Here is a 22542-nt window from a genome sequence, read left to right on the forward strand (position 1 = left end):
ATTACAGAAGTTATCGACAATAATTCCACAAGCAGCCCTTCTTTTGTTCTCTCCATCAATGGAAATTCTTTCATTACATACATTTAAAAATATAAAAAGAATTGATAAGAGAAATATTAAGGCATATAGAAAATTTAATAGTATCAAATCGTGATTCTAATATTACTAAAAACTTTTAATGAATTTTTAAAAGATGCCCTATTAAAAATAAATATCCCAGTTCACGTCTCCAAACAAAAATTAAATTGACATTCATCATGGACGCAAGTGATATTAGTAAAGAAACTATAACCTTTGCCCTTACGACTACTCAACTGCATACTAAATTTAGTTTACAAGTCCTCTTTTAAAACTTCTATCTTGCTAATTTCAAATATGAATATCATTTCTAAGTTTTAAATTCTTGCTAATCATTTCAAAATACAGAGGGATCTCTGATGAAAGGATATAAATCGTAAGAATAAAAATTCACTGGACTGTGACCTCCTAGTGATCAAGAGCTGTGTCTTGCTTATTTCTGAACTTAGCTATCACTGTATCTGATACACAACAGGTGTTCAATATAACAAAGTTGAAGAATGAATGAAATGAGAAAGGCTGCTAAAATAAAAATTCTCTAGTCAAGGCAAGAAGAGACAATGTTATTTTTTTTTCCTCTAGGAATATTAGTGAGACTCTCCTCATAGGTACTAGCTAAATGGATCACCTATTTTAAAAACATCTAAAGAACTTATTAGAGCCAATACATTTAATGTACTTTTAGAGTAGTAAAATGGCTTTTAAGGTATTACATGATAATTTTACTTTCAGATGATCATTAAACAGTATTCAAAGTAAGAACTTCCTTCTGAAAAATGATTTGAAAGACTATTTCCATTAACTTGGTTCCTGAATTATCCAGCTGACATAATATTGGCATATAAAAGAAAAGTTGTTTTCCAAAGTGGAGTTGGCCTGGTGAGCTCACGCTTACTGATAGGTCATTTATTACGTGCGTTTAGGAATAAAAATAGTCACTTGTTCCATCATCCCTACTGCCCCTATGATCTTCCTAGGGAAAGATTCGATCTCTACACGCTCACTTTGAAAGGAAGGGACTGAATGCATAGAGCGCCTCATTGCTTCATTAAAAGGATCTCAAAGCACAGTGTTGCACGTAGTAGTGTACAGAGGAGGGCTTAAGCATTTAGAAATGCCTAAATCCTAAATTCCATTCTGGGACTGAGACCGCAGAACTCTTAGGAAGTGAGTGAACCTGGACAATATGGATGCTGTTAGAAAAAGGATGGCAGGAAGATAAATGAAAACAAAGACAAGAAACCATCAGGATTAAGTCATTACAGAATCCATGTACCTTAGAAGATGCCAGGGAGTACACTAGTCAAATTCTGTCTCACCATCATTCTGCAGCAGTGAATTTAAAGTCATCATTTTATTTACTAGGGTTCCCAAGTGATCTGGTCAGATTTGTTTCCTGTTACACCTTCATCCTCCCTTTAGGTTGACATCCAACTTTTGTTACTGTGGTAAATTGATCTATTCATTGTCCCTCCTTCTACTTTCCCCCAACTATATATCTTTTCTTTTATTATATAATCATGATTTAAAAGGACTGAGAAGAAGACACACCAGCCACACATCCAGACTATGTACGGCTCTGTGATCTCACTTTCATTTCCCTAATGGCTTTGTTGTAATTAGATTTGCAAAAACAGCAAAAGGTCTCATTTTGAATGGCAACAGCTGTTGACATCAACATTACATTGAATAACGTTTGTTTAATTTTAGATGCAAAACAACAAAACCCTCTTGTGGATGATTATTTTAGCAGGCAACGTTTTCCCTTTCTGTTGCTGACTCTTCTGCCCCAGCAATATCAGTATCTTCATGAAATACCCTTAACTGAAGTGTGCCCAAAACTCGCCAGGGGAGCAGCTTATTCTTTCTAATTTCCTTGAAGCAGAGTGTCTATGTGACTATTTCAGTATCCTCAAACCAGGGAGGTGGCATTAGCTCTTCCAAGCTGAATTTGAGTTTGAATGGCAGCATATTACTTTATCTTTTGAGGATCTGCCACTTCACAGAGTGACTTAAGCTGATTTCTTGACCTGCAGGAAATTGTAGCAGCATCTGCAAATTGATGTCCTCTTGGCAGAAAATGATGTTGCTTGCTTACCTTCTTCAATATCCCCTAACAGCCAGCCCTTACTCTGGCAGAAAATCTCTTTATGGAATCTCATACTTTCCTGCCAGATCTAAAGTACCCAAGATGATTCTCCACAAGTGTCTCTGTGTGTCTGTACGTGTGTGTGCACATGTGTGTGGGCACTCACAATGGAGAAGAAGTTTTTTGGACAGAAGGAGGATAGAGCATGTGAAACTGCCCTTGATTCTAAATTTATTCCCCTTCTACAGGAAAGAAAAGGAAAAGTCCTTATTAAAAGAGATTTGCTGTCTTTTAAAGAAATAGTTGTTGGGATTTGTTAGATGAAGTGACATTATTTCTTTTATAGTTCAGTGCTTTTCTTCTTTCTGTAATATGTCTTTGTTACTCAACTGTTATCAGTATCAAAAGTAGTCTAATTATTATTCATTTTACAATGCATCCTTTTGAAAAGTAGAAAAATGTGTACCCATCTTTGAATTGTCCTATATTGGTTGAAGAAACACTAGGTTATAGGTTAACCTATAATAGAATCACTTTCACAAAATGTACTTGTATTTTTATTAAAATACATATCACTAGGTTCCTTTTTTTTTTTTTTTACCATCACTGCTTTTGCTTATATTTTGCTGAAGGAGTAATACAAGGCAGCATTTATCAAAAAGAGATCTTCATTTTAAGGTGACTGTAACAACAAAGAAACAGAAACAGAAAATCTCTGTTAAAGATTTATTAAGCGCAAATCTCAAAAGTACAATTACTTGTCTTTTCTGATATCTTTAATCCTCAGTAAAACTTGGAAGAATTTCTACACTCCATACAAAGTATACCTGATACCAGCTTCATGAAGGTGTCAATAGAAGTTACAGGAAAATGTTAAACGGAAATATTTTAGAGGGTATAAATTCGATTCCATAAAGCATTCTTATAGAAAGGAGTTCTCTTAAAATCAACACATTATATAAAGATGAATAGAATTTTGCATGAGAATATTATATATTCAGTAGACTGCGTCAGCGATAAAATGCATGTATGCACCTCTTGATTAGCAATACGCACATGATTAAGTTTTTGACCAGTAAATTGCTTACCCTTGGGTGCAGTTTGGATGGCATGGGTGGCACTCCCGATCCTGATCAGCATACTTGAAAATGAAACTGTTGGCCCCCTGTAAGCCATCTGGACATTTTTCCACACAGTTCGGGCCATCCTTAAAATGGGAGCACTTTGTACAGTTGTCAGGTCCCTGAAATGTGAAAAAAAAAAAGGAGGAAGAAAAATGGGTGCCATTTCCTCTGGAATGTATTCATCTGGTTTAGTTACTGAGACTTCAGTGGGTGGCCAGTCTTCCTCTAGAGAACTGAAGAGCATTTTCAGAAGTACAAATGGGGATGTTGCTATTGTAGCTTTTTGATCAGCAAAATTGTCCAGTGATTTTTCCAGGACATTAGCATTTTCTTTCTGTCATTTATTCCTAGTGAGATTACAGTGCAACGATATTTGGTAACAACACATTATTCCTAGAAATATTTTATCACAATCACTGGGAATATGTGAAAATTCTTACTAAGTAGTTAATGAAAATAAGGAAATGATAGGAATTAGGTAACACTAAATTTCATATACAAGTGAGATGTAAACTTTCCTTTGGTGGTACCATGACTATTTGAACAATGAATTTAAAATTTTTCTATAGTTGAATTATCAGGAATTAGGTAGTTTAGGCAAATAAAGGTTAATTTCTAAGTTACTCTCCAACTCATATCAGCTTATGATAATGCTAAAAATCATATCATGTCTATTAATAGGGATTTTAGCAAATAACAGTACAATACTGAGAGCACAATAAAGGCACAATCTGATGAGCAAAAATCAAAAACTTGTACATACAAAAGAAAATTATATGGAGAAACTTACTCAAGAATGAAGGTGATATAAATATGAGCATGATAAATCTAAATAAAACTAACTCACTTCATATATTTATGTTTATAATTTATAATATCTGTCTAATATGTATAATTATAGTAAGCAGCAATGTGTAAATATATTTAAATATCATAACAAAAGTAAAAATCTTAAATTCATATTAAACATCTAAAAATTGTACCAAAAAAATGATTTGGATTTGGTGCTGGGGATAATAAGCATGCAAGAAATGATAAGTAGTACATTCTCAAATCAAATTGAGAACATTTTGGTGAAAAATACTATTTCCTTAAAAGATGCCCATATATTTACACATTCAGGTGTTTTAAATAATGATATTACCTACTCAAAATTTACTTTTAGTTCTCCTTTTTGAACATCATATTGTCTCAGGATTCCTCTTCTCTTTGACTACTTCTTGGAACTTCTTACCTTGACTCTTTTCTCCCCAAAATCTGCTTATATCCACATAGTTTAACAATTATGACAGTTCACATTGAATATAATTTAGATAAATAAGATATACTAAGTATAGAGGGAAATATTTAATATTATTAAGTTTATAATTATAAACAGTGTGTATTTGGGAGATGAGCAAGCAAACATTTTACAGAGCTATTTATTAGACAGGGTGCGTGGGGATCAGTCTATTCATGGGAGTGCGTTACATCTCTCTATGGATGTTAATCCAAAAGTAGCCAGACATTGCAAGTGGTGATATAAGGCATCAGGAAATCAAGAAATATAATACTTTAAAATTTAAAGATAAAGGCAGCTAAGGAAGAATAGTAGTACAAAGAAGAAAGGGTAATCAGGAAGAGATTTCTGGAAATCCTGAGACTGGTGAGGTTCAATCAAGCACCTATCTTACTATTTTGAAGTGAGATTTAGATTATCTATCTATTATCTATCTATCTATCTATCTATACAGTTATAGGTATATCTAAATCTCATACTTCTAAATCTCATATATATATTTGTTTATGTATATAAACATATGTGTATATATATGCATGCACATATATACGTGTGTATATATATACTTATTTATTCTGTGAAAGAGAATCCCTATTCAACCTGAAGAGTTTGCTGCTGGCAACTTATTTCCTACCAAAAAAGAACACTTCACATGTTTCCAATTTTAACACCTGCTCATGGGTACTTAGGCACATAATACTGTCTATTATACAAAATCATTTACTGTGCAAGTATGCTCAGTGGTATGACATTGTACAAGACATGAGACATGCTGATGTCTTCTTTCAGAACACAAGAATAAAACTTACTGTGAGTAAATTAGGCAGTGGTAGTCAGAATTAGGAATTATTTTTCTATAAAATACTTCTAATGAAAAATAATGTCCAGGTAAAATCAGAAGATGTAAAAAATTTATGAAATTAAAATTAAATTCACATTTAATCTTTAGGCAGACTTCAATAGGATAAATTTTTTTGTGCTTCCTTGTTTTTAAAGCATCTCAACTATTTAATTGTATTATCATGATATGAAATTGAATGTCCTGAGCTGACATAACTAAAAGATGTCCTGACAAATCTCAAAAGAAATGAAATGTCTGATTCTCTATCTCATTTCCATAATAAAGAGATTTAAAGAAATACATGTTGTCTAATACTTACTTTTTTATCATTATATTCCCAAAGCTTTTAAGAACCTAGGTACAGCGAATGAACTGATAAATGCAACAAAGAAAAGAGAGATGAAGGCAACATTCTTCCTTATCTCTGATTTTAAGCTACACTTGGACCCAGTAATCTAGACAGAAAACTAAAGGATAGGCTAAATCCTGAGAGAAACATTTCATTTTTTTTTCTCAGTGACAATTGATGTTTTTCTCTGGTAGCTGCTGTAAGAGACAAAGCCACTATTCACCAGTATCCAATTCTCTTCCACTTCCAGCCTCACAGAATATGGAAATTCCCTCCCACTAGAGGGGAGGTGTGTGTCTCGCTTTGGACCATGAAATTAAGTAAAAGCAATTTATGAGACTGCCAGTGCTAAACTCTCCAGCCTTCTCTTTCCCGGCTGCCATGATGTGGTGATCCCATGTAGATGTAGAGATGCAATAACTTCAAAGCATCCTGGAATGCCAGACCACCACAGGGAGGGGGGCTGCCTTAGAAAGCTCCCCAGACCTGCAGTGCACTTTACATGAAAAAGATTTAAACATTTTTCTGTGAGCTACTGCAATATGGAGGTTATTTGTTGTGGCAACACAAGCTCTATTAACCTGGATTTAACAGCTATTTTAGCTTTAACAAAAATTGTGTTTCAAAAATCAGTTTCCCTCCCTCCCAAAAAATCAGTTCCCTTCTCCTATCCCCTCCCTTCTCTTGCTGCCTCTGTGGCTTATATTTTGGTCTCCTTTGACTTTGTCTGATGTCCTTTTCTTTTGTTCTTACATTCCCTCCCTTATCTTTCTTGATAGGACTATACAGGAATAGTGAAAGTGAGTCAGAAAAGATAAAATTGTAAAGAAAGAAAAGACAGAAAAGAAAAGAAAAAAAAAAAAAAGAAAAGAAAAAAAGAAAAGAATAAAGTAAAGAAGACCAAGTGCAGACAGATGAGGATATAAAAGCAGAGGCTTGCTTTATTTCAAATCCACCCCTCTCAAGATTATCCTGAATGTCTGTCACATTTAAATAGGATAATACCATCCATTTTACAGATGTATATTCCCAGAAAGCATTTTATTCTTATTACTTTATGGACATTGTTGCCTAGAGAAAAAAAAGTGAAATGAAAAGAGTGTGAAATTTGGAGTCAGAACTTCTATAGTTGAGTCCCAGCTCCACATCTTACTGATTTGCTGACTTTTGGAGTAACTTTCTAATCATTATCATGGGTTCAATTTCTTTATATTTTAAATGGAGAATGTGATAGTATGCTTCAGATGTAATAGTGTTTGACAAATATAAATATTTATCAATTCTTATCATTAGGGAAACATTTAACAGTTCAAGATAATGAGATTTCAGCAGAATAAATCATAAGACCAGGTGTGGGAATTCCAGTTAGCTTTATGACTTCTTCCTCTATCTCATCACTATATCAGTCTCATGAAGAAGTTTCCTGAACCTCTTGGGTATCCTAAGTGATATATGCCAGTTACTTGGCACACAAAACCACTTCCATCTTTAGTTTTGATAAACAACATGTAGACCCAGAAACAGGCATACACCTAATATAAATTGTAAAGGCTGAAAACAAGCAACCCCCTAGAGGGAGCAAAGTTTGGGCTATTGCTTGAGCTCAATCCTGGCAGTTTTTCAGATACCATTACCTAAAAGACACTGTGCTCTTACCTGCTTAGCATTTTAATAAGGCTTACTGATCAAGTCAGTTTTCTTGATTTCATGCTCTGATCTTCCACAAATGAGTGGTTCAACTTTACTGAGTTTTTTCTACTTTTGACTTATTGCCTTCTCTAATCTCTAGACATACTCATTCACAATTTTAGCACTGAATAGTGATTTTAAGCATATGGCCCAACAATGCTGTCCTTACAGAATTAAAATGTGTTCACTAAAAACCTGTTTTTTCATTCTTTCTTAGTTATCAAGTAATTTTGAAAATTGCAAGAATATTAACTTTTAGGGCTTTTTAATGTGTATTTTTATAAACTGTCTCAATTCTTTTAAGGAACAAAGGAATGATCAAATAGACTGTAAAAACAAAGAAATCAATAAGCTAGTTATTTACTAGCATACTTTTATACCATAGGAGGCAGCATAAGGAACTGAAAAAGACGGGACTACTCTTGCAGTTTGCCTTGTTCAAAGGAGATGGCCAAATTCTTGGTTATTGTAATTGTACATTTTCAAAGTCTCTTTCTCTGAAAGAGATTTTTTTTTTCATTCTATGATGTATGGTTCCTAGATGTGCTAGTTTTTAGAGAAGTCTCATAGAGAGAGACAGCTCAACTTCTTTTAACAAACCCATTATGGAATTTTACTTTCCTGTGTGTCCTGACATTCTTTACAGAATCCACATTTCTCATGCTGCAGATTAATTGTATTTTAAATGACTATCCTTAGTGGAAAAAGAAAATAGCTGCATATGCCCTTAGCATACTTACTTGGAGATCATTACATATTAAATTGTCTTTTAGACTTTGGTTCTTCAGGCCAAATCACACCACTTCTTTTTCTCAGAGGTCTGGTTTTCCAAGCTTAATCATCCTTGTGGTAGTCCTCTGAACTGTCCAAGTTTTCCACATCCTTCTTTAGATGAAGTTCCAGAACAGCTCATTGGGGCCTAATGGAAGTTTGGAGGGCTCAATGATAATTTTTTTCTAAGCTAATTAAGTGCTGAATAAGCACTCTGGTAGAAAAATTAATACTATTTAAATTTCAAATGAATTCTTATGGAGCAGTGTTGAGCTCTTGGCTACACCCAAGTGTTGGTCCCCAAGTTATTTACTGAATGATGACTCAATACACAAATAAACTGGAAATTTGTCTAAAGAAGGATGAATATGACACTTTGGAATGACAAACTCATACTGACCTCATTATTAAGAAAAAGCCTCATTATTAAGAATGATGGGAACCAAAGGAAGGTCTAGAAAATAATTATCATTTTCTCCACAAGACTAACTTCAAACTATATAAATGTCAACTTATGCATAAAGACTTTCTTGATCCCATAGCCCCTCCTTCAATCATCATAGCTCAATTTTTCTCTCGGCCATGGTATTTATCACACAACTTTAGATTTTAGTTTATGAGTGTTTATCTTCCTCCTTTTTTTCAATTTTCCTTCATAACGCCATTATAGTTAAATGATTAAACATTATAGTTAAATGATTAATACAACATGAACTTTCACATTTACATATCTTTACATGTTTCCTCATTTTAGATTCTTCTTCAAAGCATAGCTCAAACATCGCTTTTCTTTGGCTTTCCTTGGTGTCCCAATTGCCATCTCAAAGATTTAGTTTCTCCCTCAAACGTATTCATATAACAATTTATGCATATTTTATCAATTATTTTGCTTCAATAATTATTTGTGTATCTCTCTTTTCAACCCTGTGCAATCTTCAAGGACAACTCCATATCTTCTTTTTAAATACATTATCTGGGACATAAATATTTAAGAAACTGAAGTTTTAAATATTTTATCTCTACTACTAAGCTGTAAGCCTCTTGAGGGGAGAATGTTGAATGTGATTCCCCATAGCATGCTGTAAATACCTATTTAATGGATGGATAAATGATAAATCAATGACTTGACAGACATTCATACATGAAACTAAATAAGCCAACACAACCCTAGATGTCTTCAGGCTTACCGGTCCATGGCATGTGAGGATGCCATCTTCCATCTTCTCACACTGGGGGTCACACTCCACACAGATGGAGCCATTCTCAAACTCCCGAAATTCACTGTGAAAACATCAGCAGCATGAGGCAGTGTAAGCAAACAAGCTGTCAACTTAACAAATGAAGTAACATCTGCTAAAAGTCCTATTGGCAAAGTAAATTCTAGAGTTTGTTTCTCTAAGTGCCAGGAGCATCAGAATCATTTCCCTGTACATTAATGAGTAAGTTCTCCATTAGGAGAAAAGATAAACTGCAGCCAGATGGCTCTCCTGGCCCTCCATTGGGTTCAACGACAGACTTATTCAGGAAACCTCTCTCTTGTGAGAGAGATTCCAGCAGTCTCAAAAAAAAAAAAGGAAAAGAAAAAAAAGGATGACTCTTTTGATGACACAGCAGAACCATTTCTGCTATTTTAAGTGAGTCTGTGCCTGTTTGTCTCTATATAAAATTTTACTCTTGGCTGAAGGCTTAGTTTTTAAACGTTGACAGAACTATTGTATTTTTCCTGTTGCTAAGTTACATGAATGTTCCCCATCCTTGTCCTTCAAATCCCAAGATTCTTCAATTTATTTTTAGTGAAACTTCAAAAAACACTTTGATTTCTTTTCTTCTTTTAAAATATCTTTCTTGGAGAATTAGAGAAAATATCTTTTTAATGGTAGATTTTATTTTCTTAGATTATTGATCTAATATAACAACATCTTTTTCAGTTTAAATTCTTTTTGAAGAATTCTACATGATATAAAATAAAAAATAGTTTAATGGTAACATTCTAAAACTTTCTAATTAAAATGTGGGATGATGGTCATCACTTCCCTAAACCTTACATTTTGTGGCTATTTGAATATTAAATTTACCAGTATATAAGTTTTCCAATTAATATCTATCCTAAAAGTTTTCATTTCAATAATTGGGTATCAGTCATGTACAATATGTTTAAAACACACTATTTCCACTAATGTGTGAGAGGATGAGGTACTGGGTATAAACAATTTAGAATGTCAGTTATGAGTCATTAACAAAACAACTAAATATTTATAGCTACTTCATTATTTTGTGCCTTTGTATCATGAGCGACCATTCCAAACTAATAGCATTGCAAATATGGCAACTATGGATTAACTAGGTGATAAATTCAAATTTATTTTTCCCTGGAGTGAAATAATCACTCCTTTTTCATAGTGAACTATCTCATTTGGTTATTATAAAGCCTTAACAGATGATTGAAATCCAAAGGGTGGGCTATATTTTCTGTTGGTTAGATTAAGACTACATATATTTCAAGGTAAAATAATGGCTTGGTTTTCAAAGTAAATAGCATAAATCTATGGTTTATTTATGTATGAATGTACATATTCAGTTACATGGATTTTGCACTCAAAGTGAAGTGTTGGTTTGCTATGGATTCACTTTTTATGAATTTTCTTGAGTTTAACATCTTAGTTACATAAAAAACTTTTTATTTTGCATGTTTCATCAATGAGTGATATAAAGTATTCAATAGAGGAAATCTTCAGAATATAAAAGTCAAAATGACCTGGTATTGGGGCGGGGGGGATGGGGTGGTAGCTAAATTGTAAAGAGCATCAAAAGCATTATGTGTAAGTGAAATTATATGATATTTACAGCACACCCTGCAATCATCAGCAAAGCACTGTTTCTGAAAACAGCTTCTTGGGTGACTAAAGAGTCAGGATACTAAATGAAGGTAATAATTTTTATGGTACTAAAACATGGGTCATGCTTTTCTTTCTCTTCTCCAAAACTCCCTTCCCCATACACAGAGTTGAGGAGTAAAATGAATATGTCATAAAAAATCATGGAGACAACCTAGCTGCCTTCTCTTTTATAGAGTAGACTTCTGTCTGTATGGTTTCTGGCTCTCTTCCTTTCTGCTCTCAGAACAGATCCTCCTTGCAATTTATTTATTGTCACTGTCTCCATCATTGCCTTTTTTCTTCCCTGTCCCCTAGTGATTCTGCTGTGACTTTGCCAGAGATCCCCTTTCACTTGAATCTGACCTAAAAATTCACATTCTAGGGAGCATGAGCTTTGCTTACTGAGCTTTCTGTTTTTGCTGCCATATATTTCTCACAGTTTTGTTGTGTGTGTGTTACCTTAGCCAATCCTGTGATCTAGAGCAAATACTTTGGATTTGGTTGGTGTTCCCAGCACCAAGATTAATATTGTTGTCTTACATCTCTTAACTTCTCTAGACCTCATTCCCTAAATATCCTCTGAAAAAGGAAAAAAAGGGTGTTTCGATGAGAGGTTGTGAATATTAAACATAAATTGCCTACAAAGATCTTAGACTGGCACTCTTTCTGATGTTTCTCTGTTGTTATTAAAGTTTCAGAAGCATTTAACCATGTTGCCAGGTAAGAAAAAAAAAATTAAGATTGCATTGCAATTAGTTTTCTTGTTCATTTTGAATACTTGTGCATTGTAGTTAGGAGTTGCCAAAATATAGTGACTTATATGATCTGGATTTGAGTGCTGACAGCCAGGATTAACTGAATTTTTTTTCCCCCTTCAAAATATCCTCTTTTTAGGATTTATTCTTTAATGATAGTCAAACTATTTTTATATATAAATTAGTTCCCTGATTTTGGTAAATGTCATATTTGTATTTATTTTCAGCAGTGTATAAAGTGACTGTTCTACCTATTTAATAAGCTCAGATTAATAGACACAAAAAGGAAATGAAGGTAATTGTTTTAACAGTAGGAATTCGAACAAGACTTTTCTCATTTGATAATCACAATCATTATTATAATATTATAATATGATATTATAATAATAATAATCACATCATTATTATTCCCATTTTCCATGTAAGAAAACAGAGTTTAGGACAATTAGGTTATTTATCGGAGGATGGACATTTCAAGTAGGAATTGATTAAGTTAGAATTTGAATTTATATTTCCTCAAAGACTGTCTTACCTGCCAGGCAAAGTTGGAAGTAATTTGGCAATACCACAAGATTGGAGGTGGGGAAATCTATCACTGGGTAGGCAAGAATTGTATCAGATATTTATAAGATACTTTGTTATCTTTTAAACTAAACCTTGTGCATGATTTCCTAGGATCCCATTACTGCTGCAAAACTACATTAAGAACTTTATATTTCTTTAATATATTTGATTTAATGATTTGGAAAATGTTAAGCTTTCAAAAATAATAGGATAATCAGTGTTGTTTATTTAGGGAACCAGTATTTTTCCTTTGCTTAGCTTTCATTGTTTCACAAAAATGAGACAGAGGGTAGTGTATACATCCACATATATATCAATTTCATATTTCTGACAAGTTTAAAACTGAAATATTAAAGAAAACAATGGCATCTGTAAAGAAACAGGATGAAAATCAGATATACTGAGTTCTAGGGTTGGTCTGGTGCTTTTACAATGTTATGACTTTGGTCAACACTTAATTTTCCCACTTCTCACTGTTTATAAGATGCTTCTGTTTGATAAAATGATTTCTATAATCTATTCCTTCCTTAGAAATGCACATACATATTCAATAAACTTTTAATGTAACACAATGGAATTAAGGTCTATTAGTTCCATTTTAATGGCATCAATTGCCAGACACACAGAGAATCATATCTGATCTGATGTATTTCATGTACAGGAAACATCTTTCATAATAATGTGAACAAGCATTAATACAATTCAATTCAATGAGACAAGTAGCAAATAATTTGCTATTCATTATCGAATTTATGAGTTGATGTGTTTTACAAAATTTCAAGTTGAAATTTTCCTGATAAAACTATTAAACCCTTTTTTCAGTAATGCCTTTATTGAGAGATAATTCATATACCATGACATTCACCTATTGAAAGTGCACAATTTAATGCATATTTTCGTATATTTACAGAGTTGTGCAACCATCATCACCATTTCAAACTATTAAATTCCTATTTAAAATTGTTTTTATACTTAAACTTCTAATTTTAATTTCAATCTTTTTTCCCCCTAAATTCATGGAGGGAATTGGTTTGGTCATCTTTCAAAGAAGACACATATCAATATTGTTAAGATCCATAGACTTTTATCCTTCTAATGTAAAATGCAAAAATAAAATGTTATCTGGGATCATGAAAACGGTTATTAAAATGGGACAATTCATGAGGCAGAAGAAGAAAGAACTTCAAAACTACCCTTTTACAAAACTGTTGAAAATCCTTTCAGTGAGCAATATAGGAAAATTTGACTCAGAGACAGTACTAAAAAATGCATTATCACACGAATGAAGGACAACTGTGATGTATGAAATGGTATGTTAGGATAAAGTGATTTTATGAGTATATGAAATGCCATGCAACAAGGTATATACTAAGTTTTATTGTTGTCAATTTGATTATTGTAGTACTGTAGATAAAATTTAAAATATTTGATGTAAAATATAGCTTAGGTTATTTTTAGAAAGTGACAGAACACTTTCATAAACCTTTTCAACTAGAAACTAGAAAGGTAATTTCTCTATAGGGCTTAGCAGTTGTCTGAGACATAGAAATGTGTGTTGTTCCTAATACACAATCAAATAGACACACAACCTAAATGGAAAAAAAAAATCAAAAGTTATGCAGTCATTCCAGGTGAAAATTAATAGGAAAGCATGAGAAAAAAAACAAGATGGTTGAGACACTGAGGAGGAAATATTACTTATCACAATGTCCTTCATAAAGAAAATAGAAATATATTTTTCAATTTTGCATAAGCATAAATTGCTATAATTTATTAAGAATTATCTATTTTGGTACACATTTTTAAATATGTACATAATAGTCAATATGCATTTTGACTTATCTTGTTCATTCAAATAAAATGATTTCCCCTTAAAAGAATTCTTTTATATGTTTTCTCCTTTATGCAACAAAAACTCTACTTAAAAATCTTGGCCAGCATAAACATTCTGAAATTTTACCCTTTTATTATCATTTTAATATCTGAACCAATCAGTACCTCAAAACTCATGAGACAGAGACATTATAAGATGCCTTACCCGTCATAGAGGTTACAAGACTCTATGCAGGTCCTTCCCCTGCTGAAGCGACGGCACGACAGGCACTGGTCTGGCCCAGGTCCCCAACACCCATCGTTTGAACAGAGATGGTTGCACACCATTCCTTCAGCAGCTGAAAAACACACCAAAATCAAGGGGAAATAAAACAGAAGCCTGCGTCCAAACTTACCATTTTAATATGAATCTTCCTAAGCAAAGCTCTTTCTGAAGGAGTGAGAGAGATCTGTGGCAGATAACTTTGCTTGTCTACTTAGTCACCATGACCCACTTTACCTTCCACTTCTTTCATATGGCAGAGCCCCAGTCACTGTGTGTGTAGCACCATTGCATTCTTCATAAAAGTGAGCAAATATCAACTGCCTATATCAAAACTCTAGGGAGAAGTGACAGAAATTAACCTTCCAATTAAGGTAAGGAACAAAACACACCTTTCTAAAGCCAACCCTTTGTTCCGCTAACATACCACACATTTTGACGTCAATTCCATGTGAGAACTTCATGCAGAAACAGATCAAGTGATATTTGTCATTAAACAAAAAACATCAAAAGGGGAAAAGAAAGAAAAAAGAAGAATATATGAAATGTAAGAAGGCAGAAAAGAAATGGAAATAAAATAAAATACAAGTTTCTTACAGACCTCTGGTTCACTGCAACTAAGATTACCTTGATATTTGAGTCAAATTGGCACAAGTAAGAAAAAAGTTTTGAAATAATTTTAAACAAAGTGTGGTGGTTATTTATGAGGAGGTATAGAGATTACCATAGTAACAAAGGTCTTTAGTCTTATCTCTAAATTTTTTGTTGATGGGAGAAGTGCCAAAGAATTTGAGGCCATGTTTTAAAACTGCCACTTAAGGTTTACCATTTCTGTTCCCTTTTATATCAAATAATACTTATTCAGTGTATTATGATTTATACTGAAAAACATAATTTTAGTGGAGGGATAGTTATTGAATAAGAAGGGCCTATAAAGACTTCAAATGTTATTCTGGGTGTCTGAAAAGTGCTTTGAGACATCTGAAACCCAATTATATGTGGTTTTCATAAAATATTAATAAGTTCCCAGAAGATAAAAACATCAAAATCCTGTTTATCTTCCCATTAGTTACCAACTGTACTTATTAAGGGATGCAAATTGTTACGATAAGAGCATTTGTGAGATGGGATGGAATAGCATTAACTATGCGATTGTAATTTAAAGAGGGATCATATCTGTGAAAGTTACCTTCTCTAACAAATGCTTGAGAAAGTGAATTACCAGCATTCGTGATGCTGATTAGTTTTAAAACAGGGAAACAAAATCTCCCAATTCATGTATTCTTTCTCCTATATTCTGGAGCCTTAAGGAGGACCCTATGTTAAACTGTATAAAATTCTTTCTCAAGGCAGACTTAGACCTATCAAGATATCTTTTCAATTTATGACTACTTAATTGAATAATGTCTTCCAATATAGTTTAAGAGAGAAACCTTGTGTGTATGTGTGCATGTGTGTGTGTGTGTATATGTGCTTAATAGTTTTATTGAAGTATACATGACATATACTGCTCATACATTAAGTATACAATTTGATGTTTTGACAGATGCCTGAAATCATCAGCTATATGTATTCAATCCAGGCAATGAATGTATCCATTACCTCCAAATGATTCCTCATGACCTATGTAATCACTTCCCCCAGCCCATTCCTCTCAGACAGCCATTGGCCGGCTTTCTGTTACTCAATACCCATTAGTTTACATTCCCTAGAATTTTATGTAAGTAGAAATATACAGTATGTACTCTCTTTTTATGTAGTTTCTTTAACTCTGCATAATTATTTTGAGATTTATACATGTTGCTGTGTGTATCAATATTCATGCATTTTTATTACTGAGACTATTCCATTGCATGGATATGCCACATTTTTTAAACCAATCACCTATTGCTAGACATTCAGACTGTTTCCCATTTGGGGCTATTAAAAATTAAGTTACAGTGAACATCCATTTACAAGTCTTTGTATGGACATACACTTTCATTTCCTTTGGACAGAAATGGCTGGATAGTATGGTAAGTATAGGGTTAACTTTTTAAGAAACTGTCAAATTGTTTTTCAAAGTAGTTGTGCCATTTTACATTCCCAACAGCAATGAACTCAACTCAGGAGCTGAAGTTTCCTCATATCTTTATCAATACTTGGTATGGTCAGCCTGTTTAATTTTAACCTTCCTAATATTATGTGGTGGTATCCCATTGTGGATTTGATTTGCATTTAAATGATTAAAGATGTTGAACATTTTTTAATGTGCTTATTTGCTATCCATATATCTTGTTTAGTGACGTGCCACCAAATCTTCTGCCCATTTTATATTGGATTGATTGTTTTCTTACTATTAAGCATTGAGCGTTCTTTACAGATTCTGTAAGTACTGTTTCCTTGTCTTAGCCTTGCCTTTTTGTTCCTTTAACACTGTCTTTTGAAAAGTAGAAGTTTTTAATTTTGGTGAAGTCCAATTTATATATTTTATCTTTTATAAGTTGTGCTTTGGGCATCATATCTAAGAAATTTTTGTCTAACCCCAAGGTAACAAAAGTTTTGTCTGCTGTTATCTTTTAGAAGCATTATGAGTTTTGGTTCATATGGTCTATGGTCTATTTTAAGTTAGCTTGTATATTATACTGTATTAGTCAGGGTTCTCCAGAAAAACAGAATAAATTGGATATTTTTATCTATATCTATATCTACATATTTTATATAATTTGTTATAAAGAATTGGCTCACAATTATAGAGGCTGGGAATTCCCTTGTCTGCAATCTACAAACTGAAGACCCAGGAAAGTCCATGGTACAGTTTAATCTGAGTCCAAAGGCCTAAGGACCAAGAGCACAGATGGTTTAAGTCTCAGTCCAAGGGGACCCACTTCCCTACTACCTTCACCTCCGCCTTACCCACCCACCCTCTCTTTCTGCAACCACAAATCTGTTCTCCATTTTTATAATCTGGTGTCATTTTGTAAATGTTATATAACTGATATAATACAGTCTATAATAACGTTTTTGAGATTGGCATTTTTCCATTCAGAATACATCTCTGGAGATTGACTTAGGTTGTTGTGTGTATTATTAGTTTCTTTCTTTTTATTACTAGTAGTATTTTATGGTATGGGTAACCACAGTTTAACTATTCACCATGGAAGGATGATTGAGTTGTTTCCAGTTTGGGGCTATTACAAATAAAGCTGCTGTAAACATCTGTGTACAGGTCTTTGTGTGATGTAAATTTTCCTTTGTCTGGAACAAATGCCGAGGAGTATAATTGCTGGGTCATATGATAAGAGCATTTTAGTTAGTTGTTTTTGTTTTAAGAAAGTGCCAAATTATTTTCTAGAATGGTACAACTACACACTCCCTATTATTCCATCCATATTTACTTTTAAAATTCAAAGTGGAATTACTTGCTGTTTCTTGTTCATAGACAAACGTTTTCATATAAGATTTCACAAAAATGCCCCCAAATAGCCTCCAAGAACCCCACAAAACTTTATTGAAAGTTATAGCTCCTTTTATTCTGTTTTAGCTTATTTACTTTATAGTTATCATTCTAAATAACAGATAAATGTAATTTTAAAAGATAATCTGAGGGAATAGTGACTACACAGAGCATTTTCCTGTATAAAGGATTGTTGTTCTCATATTATTAATTATTCTAGGTAACTCATAAAGTTTGTGGACTTTGCTTAATTATGATTCTTTCCATGTTTTAAATAATCATTAAATTGAAATACCATATATCGTAACTATTTTTCTCTTCTTTTGCGGAAACTCTTCAAAAATTGAATGATTTGATGTTCTACTTGGGAAAGGCTGACAGTTTATCTGTTATACTGATTTTGAACTAATAGCAAGAGTTCTTTCCTCTGATTCATTCATAATGCAGAGAAAGAGGGTTCTCTCACTGTACAAAATAAATGTCAGTAGAAATGAAATCTTAACATAGGTCTCATATCACTGATTCCTAGATGTATAAATGACTTCCCATTAATTTATAAAGATGTAAGGAGTAAGAAAGAAAGTTCTATCAAGCGGATTGAATATAAATGTGTAAAATCAAATTTTACATAATAGATGAAGAATTAAAAGGAGTAAAAGGTCCATGATATTAAAATATTAAGCTATAATATTCATTTGTATAAGCATTCAGCTATTTTAAGGTTATTTATAGAGCACTTCATATTCATATGTACATTTAGTACATTTATATACAATTTTTATATATACTTGCTTATGTGATAAATGATTATCAGAAGAAACCTTGAAGAGGGAAAAAAAATCAAAAGTTATATTATTAAAAGCAACTTGTAAAGGCAAGAGGAGTATATTCAAAATCATACTGCACAGTATCATGAATCTCTGACTGTTTGTATTCATCACTTTCCTGTCTTTGTAGAAAATATAATCAATTCCTCAAATTCTTTGTATATCAACTTCTGTCTAAGACCCCCACATTTGTTTTCAGTTTCTTCCTTTAGGATGTTGACAAGCCATCAGTACACCCTTGCACTGCCCATTTCATGATAGTCCATCAACTTCTTGATCTATTTATTTCACCAACTCACATTAATTTTTTCAGGTGTGAAAGCCTCTCACTCCTGTCCCTTCTCCCTTGATTTTCTGTTATCTGCTTTGACATTAGTTGAAAAAGAGAGTATTGGCTTCATGCAAACTCCTACCTTCTTTTCTGCTGCCTACTACCTTCCTTAGTCTGTATTCAGATGCTCAATTTCAGAGCAGTTTTGGATCAGGGAAACAGTATCTATTGTAGGAAAGCAATAATACAAACAGGAAACCATAATAATTACTTTCTTCTCATTCTTTCCAAATGACTAGATGATGGTATTCAAGGCTGGTTGATCATTTTCTGCAGAGTGAAAACATGGGAAGTGTCTCCACAAAAGGCCAAGGAAAATACTTCTTTGAAGTTCTTAAGAGAAAAGAAGTTTTCAATCAGCACCAAGAATTCAACCGCTCTCTGACCTCCCAGAGTGATAGTCCCATAGGAAGGAGTAGAAGGGCCTATTCAATGGCTTACAGTTTGAAACACCATTATAAACTCTCTAAAGAAACTTTAGCAATGTAGTTGTTAGGCAACCTTTAACTTCTCTTTTTTTCTGGAAGCTGTAAAATTGTTTTTTCTTGATCTCATCTGAATTATACCTGTCTATTAAAAATTTGGAGAGATAATAATGTGCTTAGTATTTCGACCTTTACAGAGACTATTGAACTTGCTTTCATTAAAATAGAGGCAAGCTTAAATAATGGATCTTGCTACTGTGCTGTATGTGTGAAAGTAAATGGATTAGCTCAAAATATTGAAATGAAGTACCTGTCTACAAGCACAAAGGCAGAAAAAATATCTTCTCTTTCATTGTACAAGACTACCTACGTATGCTGTTTGCATTACTTACCATATGTAGAGGCATGGGTTTGACTTTGAATGTATTTGGACAGATACCATTCATCTTCTTTTATAAAGGCTGAACAATATGATTTAGTTGTAATAGTTCAGTTTTTCTGATCAGGTCAACATAGGTTCAGATCCTTACGCTATGACTAGCCATGCAGCCTTGGGCAATTATTTACATATTACTTATCTGTAAAGTAAATAATAATATCTACCTTTCTGGGTTATGATGAAGATTAGACACCATATTAGTAGTATACAATGCAGGGTTACTTATCTAACTAAGCCCTCAATAAACATACTTAAGAGAAATGTGGAAACATACAAGTATATCCATGTGTTTACTTTTAGAAGTACTTGTTGAGAAACTACTTAGTTTATACTGGACAATGCTAAGAAATGGGGATATGATGGAAATACGAAATAAAATACATATTGTCTCTATGTAGGGATTACAGTCCAGTTAGGAAGACAGCATTAGATAATCATTTATATTGTATAATATATATTTTTTTGAGAGAAAATATAACAGTTGTCCTAACCTAATGGGTAGGTAGCATTAGGTCAGTCCACAGAAAGAGGGACAACAATGTGAGATGAGAAGGATAAATAGGAATTATTAAGCAAAGAGGGCTAGGGGAAATTGGGGATTACAAGTCTAATCAAGAGAGTCTGAGCAGTGAATAAGATCAGTGCTTTCACAGAACCGACTGCACATGGGCATTGAGTGGGAAAGTAATATCTGATGAACAAGTGAGGTGAAAAATGGCCAGATTATGTAGGACCTAGTGACCATTTAAAGGGCTTTCTGCTTTGTCCAAAGAGCTGTTGGAAACTGATGAAGGATTTTAAGCAGGAGAGTTAGGATCTTATTCTTAAAGTATCACTCCAATTGCTTTGAAGGGACTGACTTAAAAACATGTTTGAACAGTTGGTGGCAGAGAGAAAATAGTGAACTGTTCAGAGATAGGCATATGACCAAAGTAGGGTCAACCGGGGCTCTTTCCACAATACAGATGCTGGGAGAGAGAAAGTAGAGCTATTTTACCTGTACTTATAAACTTTGTGAATTCTCCAAGCCAAGGCCAAACATTTTTAATGAAGAAAGAGAGCTGGCCTAAGAAGAAAGCAGAATCGGGCAATGTCGAAGGACTGAGTCCTGGCGATGTTGTTTAACCCCTAGATCCATCTGTGCGTGAAGGAATATCCCTTGCAATTCTCAGTTCTGTGAGCTGGTATGCTCTCTTGTTTGCTTTTATTTTCTATTTCTTTTTTGCCTTTTAATTATGCTTATTATTTTTTTTGTTATATGAAAGACTTAAAGTTTATACAGTTATGGCCAAGTTTTATTTTTTCCAACTTTATTGAGACAAAGTTACTTCTAACATTGTTTAAATTTAATGTATACAATGTGATTTGAAACACATAGATATTATAAAGTGTTTACCACAATAAGTTCAGTTAATACATCCTTCACCTCATGTAATTACCATTTTGTTATTGTGGTGGTGGTGAAAACATTAAACCTCTACTCTCATAGCAACGTTCAAGTATAAGATAGAGTTTTGTTAACTATAGTTGCTATGCTGTACCTTAGATCCCCAGAACTTATTCATCCTATAACCTAAAGTTTGTACACTCTGATCTGCATCACCCCATTTCCCCCACTCCTCAGACCCTGAAAACCACCATTCTACTCTCTGTTTCTATGAGTTTGATGTGTTTAGATTCTGCATGAAAGTGATATCATACAGTATGTGTCATTCTCTGTCTAACTTAACTCACTTAGCATAATGTCTTGAAGGTCCACCTATGTTGCCACATAAGGCAGGATTTTCTTCTTTTTTATGGCTGAATAATATTCTAGTGTGTGTGTATGCGTGCCCATGCACATGTGTATGTATGACACATATTCTTTATCCATTCATCTGTTGACAGACACATTGTTTCCATATATTGGCTATTGTGAATAATGCTGCAGTGAACATCAGGATTCAGAGAAGTGGAATTGCTAGATCATATGGTAATTCTATTTTTAATTTTTTGAGGAACCTCCATACTGTTTTCCATCATGGCTGCTTCAATTTACATTCCCACCAACAGTGCACCAGAGGTCCCTTTTCTCTATACCCTCACCAGCGCTTGCTATCTCTTCTCTTTTTGATAATAGCCATTCTAACAGATGTGAGGTGACATCTCATTGTGGTTTCATTTTGGATTTCCCTGATGATTAGTGATGTTGAGCACCTTTTCATGTACTTGTTGGCATTTGTATGTCTTCTTTTGAGAAATGTCTATTCGCATCCTCTGCCCATTTTTTAACCAGATTGTTTGTTTGTTTGTTTTGTTACTGAATTGTATGAGTTCCTTATATAACTTGGGTATTAATGCCTTATCAGATATATGATTTGCAAATATTTTCTCCCATTCCATGGGTTGGCTTTTCATTTTGTTGACTGTTTTTGTTGTTGCTTTTGCTATGCAGAAAATTTTTACCTAATGTAGTCCCACTTATTTTTACTTTTGTTGCTTATGCTTTTGGTGTCATATCCATAAAGTCACTACCAAGACCAATGTCAAGGAACTTACCTTCAATGTTTCTTCTAGGAATATTGTGGTTTTGGT

At 33.4% G+C, this 22542-nt stretch overlaps 1 protein-coding gene across 2 annotated transcripts in view; it reads right to left on the reverse strand.

Annotated features, from left to right (window-relative positions):
* Positions 1-22542, reverse strand: part of ERBB4 (erb-b2 receptor tyrosine kinase 4) — a 1139160-nt gene that overhangs the window by 273344 nt on the left and 843274 nt on the right. For both annotated transcript variants that reach the window (XM_059928620.1, XM_059928621.1), the window contains exons 13-15: positions 14454-14586; positions 9408-9501; positions 3256-3410 (exon numbers count right to left, since the gene is read on the reverse strand). In XM_059928620.1, coding sequence (XP_059784603.1) covers positions 3256-3410; positions 9408-9501; positions 14454-14586 — 382 coding nt within the window. The remainder of the gene's footprint in view (positions 1-3255; positions 3411-9407; positions 9502-14453; positions 14587-22542) is intronic.

This window comes from Balaenoptera ricei, chromosome 7 (genome assembly GCF_028023285.1).
Source record: "Balaenoptera ricei isolate mBalRic1 chromosome 7, mBalRic1.hap2, whole genome shotgun sequence".
Lineage (NCBI taxonomy): Eukaryota > Metazoa > Chordata > Mammalia > Artiodactyla > Balaenopteridae > Balaenoptera > Balaenoptera ricei.